This window comes from Danaus plexippus (assembly GCF_018135715.1).
Source record: "Danaus plexippus chromosome 13 unlocalized genomic scaffold, MEX_DaPlex mxdp_15, whole genome shotgun sequence".
Taxonomy (NCBI): Eukaryota; Metazoa; Arthropoda; class Insecta; order Lepidoptera; family Nymphalidae; genus Danaus; species Danaus plexippus.
The window spans coordinates 1,108,459-1,119,088 of record NW_026869849.1 but is presented as its reverse complement, the minus strand read 5'-3'; the positions used below and the strand labels follow the sequence as shown (position 1 = coordinate 1,119,088).

Below are 10,630 nucleotides of genomic sequence, written 5' to 3'. Positions count from 1 at the left end.
TACATTTTTATTGGTCTCGCGGATAAAAATGGCCGCAGTGTTGTCTTCGTGTTTGAATGGTGTGGTATGAGGTTTTCGCAATTTTAACTTTACTTAATTAAAAAATCTATATACATTAAAAGAACAATTTTCGGGCAGATCATTATTAATCATATCTCATTGCGATGTCTGAAAGTACGAGTCCTAGTGTATTAAGTTATCTAAGACAATATAGATTTCAAAAGAAACCTACCCCAGGTTCTAGCGGGGTTGTAACTGTTTCAGCATCATCTTCTGGCTCTCGTAAGTAATATTTCTGGTCAATTAAGCACTAGTAGGGCACGTTATTAACACGTGTACTTGACACAGTATAGCTTCGACCACGTTTATCGAATCCCGTCTCGTCACGTTTCAAGGTTTTCGTTTTTGCTGTACCGGGTTTCAACCGAATTACCATTATCGCAATTTGATAAATGTTTTTATCTACCGTTAGACGTTATTTATATATTGAAACACCTAATATATATAAGGGTCGTATTTCAATTCTAATGTCCTGTGGCTTTTTAATTCATTTAAACGACTCTTATGATTGGATTAGCTGAACTAAATATTGCATAATTTCCCCTAAAATAATAACAGCGTACTATAAAACCTGACCACTTCAAAGTATTCAGTATATCATGTTTCTTTTCGTGTAAAGAAATCTTATACTCTTGTTGATTTTAATACAGATATTTCGTTTCGAAATACAAACTATATATGCATGCTTAATTAAATAAAATTGCTAAACAAAAACCTTTTTTACTTCACTATAATAATTGTTAATATTTGTAAGAACTGTTTGTCAGCACTTTGTGTTCTTAATGTATTTCTGTATACAATAAGGCATTGTATAAATTTTCGTTATTTCGCTTATATTGTTTAATTTTAACTATGCAAATCTCACTATAAGAATATTGATAATATCTCAAATATATGTATTTCTAATTAAAAAGTAAATAATGACTACTTTTATTAACTTCAGCATCACAAATTCGTATGCCAGCTCCAAGCACAGCAAATAGAAATGGACCTATAGTATATAAAAGAATTAGAATCCAAGATTCTGATTCAGATGACAACCCATCACCAGCTAAGAAGGTTGTGGTAGAACTAACAACAGCAGTCAAAGAAAGAAGGTTCCGGAACATGCTAGAAATGTTTCCTGATATTTCTCCTCTAGTAAGTCTCAGGGCTCATTTTAATATAAAGATGTATATATTTATATTAGTACTTTAGATTAACATATTATTTTAAGAGATAGCTGTGTATTTCTAGGGGCTTAAATTCCTACTATGTTTAAAAAGAATAGTAGGTTTTATGATGTGTCAAAAAATTTTAATGACATTGTTTTATGAATGAAATGATATAAAGATTTCTATCCATTTGACAGTTTGTAAAGAACACTTTGGTGAAACATGGTTGGAATGAGGAGAGATCTCGTGATGAGCTCCTCAAACACGATCCAGAGAGTAATGACAAAGCTTCATCATCCACATTCTTTGCATCCCGTCCCGGATTTTCTGGACAATTACCGAGAACCAATGGTATGATAGTCAGAGTTACCAGCGGGCCTAGTGTGGGAGTTAGAAAACCCTTAGCCGCTAAAGGAGGAAGGGCGAGACGAGGTAGCAGCGGCAGTGAAGATGACGACTATGGAGTTAGAAAGGGCAAAGATGACAGAGTATATGACAGGTAAATTATTAATTAGTTACTAGCGTCTTATAAGTTAGTAAATGTGAACTTAAGAACTGCACTTTAACAATTCAGTTTAACATTTAACAAAATATGTAAAAATATATAAAAGTATAAAGAAGTATTAATAAATTTTTATATGATACTAATTTCTTTTAAATTTCTTTGTTTTGTTTCTAGTGAGGACTCCGATAATGAGGTGACAGATGATCTTGTAGGTGATAAACGAAAGGTGTTTGAGTTCCTTAACACAAGCAGCATGAATGAATTGTCTTTACTAAGTGGCTGTTCCCAGAAGAAGGCGGAGGCGATAATGGCCCAAAGACCGTTTAAAGGCTGGGTGGATATGGTATGTCATTTTTTATTTAATATGTACGACATATATTTCAAAGTTAAAAAACATCATATTTTTAATCAATATAACATAACAGGTAGAAAAATTCAATAACAACAAGATGTTGAGCACAGATCTGTTGAATTCAACACAAGAGTTGCTAAGCACTAGGAACAATATTCAGCGTTTGATGAAGAAGTGTGTGGGGCTCGCCCAGCAGTTAGAGTCCGCAGTGGCAGCTGGAGCTGGGAGGTTGAAGCAACCTGGAATACTAGACTCCAGGTATTAAATAAAATTTATTTAAGATTTTTAAATTTAGGCCTAAAATAATCATATTTAAGTCTGACATAGTCAGCTATTACTGGATGATCATTTTACATACATTTATCCTTTTAATAAAACAGAATCATAATAAAATTAAAAATTTTATATTTCTAATTAAATATGTCATAATTTTTCTATTAAATAAATAGTTCCATTTAGGAGTAACATATCTTAAACGATGATGTTTCTGATATAGCTTTCAACTCCACCTTTACATTAACGAACAAATTATTATATAAACAATAGGATAGATTGTTAAGACAGATACATAGCAAGTTCAAATCTTATGCATTCAAAAATCTATTTTTAGTTTTTATTACAAACTTGTTATGTTTAATAAAAGCAGTTTTAAATCCTAATAGCAACATTATATAATTCCAGTCTGAAATTGGCACCTTATCAGCTGGTAGGTTTGAACTGGCTGGCTGTACTTCACAAACAGGGAGTATCAGGTATATTGGCTGATGAAATGGGACTTGGGAAAACGGTACAAGTTATAGCATTTCTTGCGCACTTGAAGGAAACGGGACAGGCTAGGGGAACACATCTGATTGTTGTACCTGCAAGTACTTTAGGTGAGTGATTATATAATAATTGATCTCACGGCAGTACTAGAGAATTATATATGTATTCAAATGTGTCACTAAATAAAATTTAATAAGTTAATATAGAATAAAAAAATCATTGATTCGTACCCACAACCCTGGTTAATGTTATATACAGTTGATTTGTAGCAATATTCAGCTAGTTGTATTGTTTTTGAGTTATAACTCTATTATAATCTCTACATCACTTCAATGTCAAACACAATGAAGACTTTCCAGATCACTAGATACCAATTTTTTTAATTTTTACCTCTAATATTATGATTAAACTTTATTAAAAATATAATTACTCAGAAATATTTACTTTCTATGAATTTAAATTCAAGTATTAGGTTAATAATATAATTATATGAATGAAATTTTCAGATAATTGGAGTAGTGAGCTGTCGCGGTGGTGTCCTTCACTCAGGGTCAGCAAGTACTATGGAAATCCTGAAGAGAGGAGACAGCTCAGGATAGAGTACTCCAGAGGACTGGATCAGATAGACATTGTACTTACCACGTGAGTAGAGTTGAATATATTAACCAACTTCCAAAAGTGTGCTTCTGTATTTGACTATCAACTGATGTGTAGGTTAAACCTTTATAGAGATATCTTATAATTAATAAGGATTTCATTTAATAATAGTTATGAAGATTGTTACATTTGCATAGTTAAAATGTAAAGATTATTATAAGAATTTTTTCTATCATATATGGTAATGCAATATGTATACGAAGTTATGACTTATGGTGTAATTGTTACATAATTGCATACATATATCATATACTATAGAACAATAATAAATAAATAAATATATATATATACATATATTATATACTATAGTAGAAGTATATATATATGTATATACATATATATATGTGTATAATAAATGAAAGTAATATATTTTCAGTTACACAATGGTGTCCAGCTGTCCCGAGGAACGTAAAATGTTTCGTATAACACCTATGCACTATGTGGTCTATGATGAGGCTCACATGCTCAAAAACATGTCCACACAGAGATATGATAATTTGCTTAAAATAAAGGTATGATATATATAAATAACTTCCATTAGTTAACTAAAATTAATTTGCTTCATTTTTATATCTTTTATTTTAATGTATGAGCAATCTAATTGTAAAGATATAGTATTTTTTATTAACTATTAAAATCCTTCGTTTCTCCATATAGATCTGAAAAATACAGCACACTTGAACAATTCTAGTACAAAAGCTACTTCGTAACAATTAATGACAGTTTAATAACTTCAATTTCCATTTTTATGTGGCTAAATAGTGGTCATTACATGTGGTATTCAATATTGTTGCCATTAATAAAAATCCAAGACAACATGAACAATAGTCAGGACAACATTAACAATACTCAGGACAATGTTAACAATAGTCAGGTATTGATTTAAAGAAAAGTGTATTTTTTATTCTGTTTCAGTCGAAGCATCGTCTATTGCTAACGGGGACACCGCTTCAGAACAATCTGGTGGAGTTGATGTCTCTACTGTGCTTCGTCATGCCGCACATGTTCTCTGGGAACACCGATGACCTCAAGAATCTGTTCCAGAAGAACGCGGTAAGTCTTTGTTATTTTTAATTAAAAAAGTATTTTAAAGCTGGTTGGTTACTACTGTGCATTATTTAATAATACTATATCAAATTCGTCGTGTATGTATGGTGCTAAGTAGCAAGACTGAATATCTATGTTACACTTGATATCACATTATTATTTTTACAATACCAAGTAAGTATAAGTAAGAATAAATATCTTTATTCAATAAATATTAAAAATAATTACAGAAAGCAAAAACCACAAAAAAGACAAATGGCAACACCGATGACGAAGTGCCGGCGTTCGAGCAAAGTCAGATCACTCAAGCTAAGAGGATTATGAAACCGTTTGTTCTGCGTCGGCTAAAGCGCGACGTGTTACAAGACCTACCTCAGAAGACGAACCACACAGAACTGTGCCCTATGTCGGAGAAACAGCAGAGGCAGTACAAAGAGCTCATAGCTGGCTTTGCGGCTAAAGATGGAACAGTGAGTTATATTTAATGTATTAATTTATAACAATCTATATAATGTAAGGTAGGCTCATACGAAATTTCAGTGTTCCACCCCACTCTCCTTTACCATTTGAATCTTAAATCACCAGTTATGGATATCTCTAAGTTTGGTTATCTCTAAGTTTTTGGAGACAAGCACTTTTATCTATTTTATTTTCTATTTCTAATAAAATCCAGATAATTATGATTATTCGTCAATTTCTGTTTTATATCTATCATTGTGAAGCCTGTTATCATAATTGTAAACATATTAGAGAATAATCTTAAGTCGGTGACCAACATATAAAGATACCTGATTTTAACATACCATCAGATCCACGCAACGACGGAACAAAGCGGCATATCGATGATGATGGACATGCGTAAACTGGCCAACCATCCCCTACTACTGCGTTACCACTACGACCAACACACTACCCGCAAGATGGCCGCCCGCCTGGCCAGGGATCCCGACTACAAGGAGAAGAACGAACAATATCTGTTCGATGATCTCATGTGCATGTCCGACTTCCAAATACATCAACTCACCCAACAGTACTCTGTCAGTATAATGAAAACTGTTTCTTTTAAATGAAATTATTAATGGATACTTTAAGTTATACACAATTATTTATTTTTTTATGTTAATAAAAAATTATATAATACAGATCATTAACTATTTCTTGTAAAAGAAAAAAAAATGCCTATTGTTACTCTTGAGGCTATAGACTATTGTTTACTGTTTTCATTGTCATTCAAAGAGTTCCTAGTGGTTTATTATTTAGTTTTTGTTATGAAATAATCTATAATTTATTTTTTTATAAGCAGATAATTAATCATAAGAGTATATTAATATTTTATTTCAGTGTATTAGACAATATGCAGTGCCAGATACTTTAATAGAAGATTCCGGCAAGTTCCAAAAGTTAGACTCAATGCTGCCACAATTGCAAGCTGAAGGTCATCGAGTGCTCATCTTCAGTCAGTTCACGATGATGTTGGATGTCATCGAGCCTTACCTTAGAATGAGAAACTACAGGTACCTCCGGCTAGATGGCAGCACTGCAGTCAATGAAAGGTTTGTACATTTATATTGCTTTACTAACTGTGACCATGAATAGCAATTCTTTAATTGATAACTTCAAAAAAAGAAATCTGATTACCATGAAGCCTATTTTACTGCTTAAAGCTCTGTAAAAATTGGTCAAGGCATTTCAAAGATTTGTCAGCACAAATCAACACAGGTTGAATAAAAAAATATATATTTGTTTGGTACATATACAGTGTATTCATCCATAATGTTTGTTAAAAACTAACTGGTATTCTAATACTACAAACTGAGCTTACAATTTTACGTAATTATTATATATTAAAAAAATATATATATACATAAAAATATAGGCAAAATTCCACAGTCATATAAGTTTCTTTTTTTTTAAATTATTTCCATCGTTTCAATGCAGACAAGACCTGATTGATCAGTACAATACCGAGGATATATTTGTGTTCCTGTTGTCCACGAAGGCGGGCGGGCTGGGCATCAATCTGACCGCAGCGGACACTGTCATTATACACGATATAGACTTTAATCCATATAACGACAAGCAGGCAGAAGACAGGTTAGAGACATAGTTCATTACATGATATACTATGACGCGGTAGAAGTGAGAGCGAGAGCTATAACAGCTAAATCTGTACAACCTACTAAAAGACTTGGGGCTGTCCAGAATTAAAATCAGTTAATTCTTGGAACGTACTTCGAAGACAACCCTAGTGGGTTCTTTCCAAATTTGATTAGGTAGAGAGAGGAGCTTGAACGGTGGAGGTGAGACTTTAACGCGCGTTAGATAGGGGCCCCTTACACCTACACCCGGGTCGCAAGTCCCAGGCACTGTTGAAGCTCCTCTCCCTGCAACGCGATGGACCCGACACCCGCAAGGTGAATCCATTGAATGCTGAGAAATTTCGTCTCTGAAGTAAATTTGTATCAATAAATCTTATAATTCAGTGTATTGTAAGATTTTATTGGAATTGATTTGATTTGGAGTAGACAAAAGTTTTGTCATTTCCATTAAACAAACACTTGAACCTTAGGAAGTAACAACATACATATATATTTTTATTAAAATTAATATAACATTGTTTATATCATTTAATTTTTTTACATGCATCATAATAAATGATATCCCACAGATGTCACAGGATGGGTCAGACCCGCCCGGTCACTATATACCGTTTGCTGAGCGCTGGTACCATCGAGGAAGGTATCTATCAGGTTGCTCAGGAAAAACTTAACTTGGAGAAACACGTCACTGGCGCTGATGGTAAGTATTGACTTAAACCACTGAAATATTGTAACAGAATTTTATAATATAATTTTAGTATATATTTGGGAAATTATTTGTAATGATATGTAAAACTTTTATATTTACACATATTTTATCAATCCACATTAATTAATTATTTTTTTTACTTTTTATTTTAATACAGAAATTTCATATTTTTTTCTTATTTTATTTTATTGCAGAAAACGAATCGACAGAGCAAAAGAATGTCGTCCGCCTGTTGTCCGCGGCGTTGGGTCTGACGTCACCGAACAAATGACTGTTGGCCAACAACAGTGTCATCGTCATTGACTAGTGGTCACTGTACTGAGAGGATCATAAGGACTAGTGATCACTAGTGGGAGCGATCACATGGGTTAATGAGTACAGGGACGAGATATCACAACACTGGTGTGATCACATTAAACGATCGTTAATAATGAGTGATCATAGCATGTGATGGATGTGATAGATGAACAGACTTGTTGTGTTGTTGTGACAGTGAGTGTTTAAAGTGCGACTACAGTGTCATTTGGCTTTGCCTGTACCTTATTTGTTATGCGAGTCGTTATTACATTATTCTAATAGCATGTGCGGGTTCACGCGAGCGTTTCTATCAATATTGTGTTAAGTGAATGAAATTATTAGTTTTTATGAATTAAGAATATTGCATTTTGGTGAAAACAAAAATACTTAATAGGCCATTGTAGTGGTGTAAGACGTTGTTATTTTTATGAATAACTTAATTGTAGGAACTCATTACTGTTTTTTTACAAGAAAATAATATATGTTCCCGCTTGCTATTAGTATAATGTGATAAAATATTTAAAATTTATCTAATAAATGTGTTAATTATATACAAATTTTTGCTTTTACATACTGCCTTTCAAACACTTATAAGACTGGACATTATTTTGGTATACATTTTACAGATCAAATATGTTAATAATTTGCTATCCGCAAATAGTTTGAACACACATCTATTATGGGATATCTCAATGTGATATGGCATAGGGTAGTATATATGAAGACATTTCTACACAGAATGGTTTCATAGTGAGTGAGCTTATGTTTTGTTTAGATTCAATAAAATACTTGGTGTAAATCAAAATGTATGTATGTAATATTAAAAAAAAAAAAAAGGTTAAGGATTACTGGCACAAAACTGTATACCATAAAAAGAAAGGAGTTATATTAAAAAAAAAAAAATGCTTGAGAAAAATATAAATAATAATAACGAATATGCTTAAACGTTTAATCTTACGACGTAGTTTCAATTGTTCCTTTTTGTTGTATATATGAGTAAAACTATTATAACATACAATATTTTTGTATTCAATAGACGGACCACCAAAGTGAAAGTTTTAGTTAATTATTTATTTGTTATATATATATATATTTGTATTTTATATCATTCCATATGTACCGTTAGTTGAAAACATGTTAGTGTGTACCGTTTTCTTAAATAACATTTTTGTAAATATCATTTGATAGGCTGGTTTCCTAAATTCTGATTTGTTTTGAATGTAATTTAATAAGTTGAAGGCCATTTGATGATTATTATAATGAGATGTTATATATGTATTTAGTTAAGTAGAAAAATTTTTTGTTTGTCTCGAACGATGAGGTAGTATGTGTAAGTATTGTAACAATGTTTCAGGTTTCTCCGCCAGATTCATCTCATAGTGTATCCATAAAAGGATAATTTTTCCTTTTATATCTGTTAGTTATTATTGATTGTACTAAGATTCTCAACTTGTAAAATATATACAAAAATTGTACATAACTGTGTTTCATTTTGAATAACTTCCGTATAAATACTGAATTATGAAATGTTTGTGTTCAACTTGCATTGTAATAATTGTTGCTAATAACAGAACTAAAAAACAAAAAAATATACAACAAGTGACCCAATTATTGCAGATTAAAAATAATATTTTTAGTCTGTTGCATTTTATTTTTATTAAAATATCAATAAAATGCAAATTTCATATGATATATATTATATATGTTCCATGTTCTTTAACATTTATTTTTGCTCATTTTCTTAGCACTATACTTCTCACATTTTTTCATGGTTACACTCCACACGCAGCGTTACCAGTTTTTCATTCATAGATCTTCACACAGGAATCGTGTATGTTATTGAATGGAACGGGAAACGCTTCGTACGCAGTGTGACTACAAACTTGGGGTATACATACCGATCTTAATATATATTGTTCATAATAAATAAATCTTAGAATTATCTAATTCAGATATTTTTACGCAATTGATTCGTGAAAGCCGCAGGAAAAACATAAAAATATGTATTTTTTTTAATATTTGGCTAACATATGTCTTTTATGCTACATGAGAATACATATATAAGTTTTTTCATAACGACGTCTCCAATCAGTGGCTTCATCCAGTTTATTCCCTCAATTTAACCTGACAATAATTTTCAAAAAATATTTATAAATATATTTTCTTAAAATTATTTATTTCACGAAATATATATAATCACGAATAAAAATCGAAAGTATTTTTTGCGACTTTAAATATCATTTTATATAGACAAGTTGTCATCAAATAAAAAAATCTGCAAAATAAATTTGGAATATCCCTTTTTCTTTATTTAAAAAAACATTTTCACGTAAATATATATTTAATCTGTTTCTTTCATGTAATCTTTCTCGTTTATTTACTTGTTAAATTGAAGATAATATTTAAATAAATTAAAAAGATTTTTAAATTATTTACATCATCAGTTTGAATTATATTTAGAAATACTTTTCTCCTTGGTGCGATTGTATTTGGGTATATTAAAGGTCTAAAGAATTAAAATAGCTGGTTTTAACTTTATAATGAATAAATCGTTTTTTCCTTAAACCGAGTGTCGAAGTAAAAAAAAGGAATAATACTACAGTAATATACAGAGATTTATAAAAAGAATTAATTAAAAATGTTTAAAATGGTGGATATAAAAAAAATTGTAGCTACTGATTCGGCCAGCCAGCAAAACATTGGGCCCTCTATTCTACTAGATAATCTTCCCATGTCTCTTTAATGTTGTTTCTATCGTTTTATTTCAAATGCTAAGTAACCAAGTATTTATTTTCTAATCGTTAAAAAATAATTTGAAACCAATTTATCGTTGACTGCATGTATTAAAAATAACAGTTGCCATTTTAAGATACAAAACAAAACACTGACGATATTAAATATTCCGAAACACACTGTTGGAAACGCAGCGACCGTGCAATTTCGCCGATGTAGAGCAAACACTGATTCATTGCTTCAATAGTTACT

General features: G+C 31.2%; 1 protein-coding gene across 1 annotated transcript; it reads left to right on the top strand.

Annotated features, from left to right (window-relative positions):
* The first annotated feature begins 17 nt into the window (after positions 1–17).
* On the top strand, positions 18–9,125 carry LOC116770199 (SWI/SNF-related matrix-associated actin-dependent regulator of chromatin subfamily A containing DEAD/H box 1 homolog). The gene is made up of 15 exons (XM_032661567.2): positions 18–282; positions 1,004–1,200; positions 1,412–1,713; positions 1,894–2,062; positions 2,145–2,329; positions 2,753–2,946; positions 3,343–3,478; positions 3,870–4,005; positions 4,409–4,546; positions 4,771–5,010; positions 5,350–5,577; positions 5,882–6,093; positions 6,479–6,634; positions 7,209–7,339; positions 7,543–9,125. The coding sequence occupies exons 1-15, from the start codon at positions 165–167 to the stop codon at positions 7,617–7,619; spliced, it is 2,619 nt and encodes an 872-aa protein (XP_032517458.1). The 5' UTR covers positions 18–164; the 3' UTR covers positions 7,620–9,125.
* Positions 9,126–10,630: the final 1,505 nt, after the last annotated feature.

Coding starts and splice junctions, on each gene's coding strand:
- LOC116770199 (XM_032661567.2), top strand. CDS start 165: ATGTCTGAAAGTACGAGTCCTAGTGTATTAAGTTATCTAAGACAATAT. Junction 283..1,003: donor AGCATCATCTTCTGGCTCTC/GTAAGTAATATT, acceptor TATTAACTTCAG/CATCACAAATTCGTATGCCA. Junction 1,714..1,893: donor GATGACAGAGTATATGACAG/GTAAATTATTAA, acceptor TTTTGTTTCTAG/TGAGGACTCCGATAATGAGG.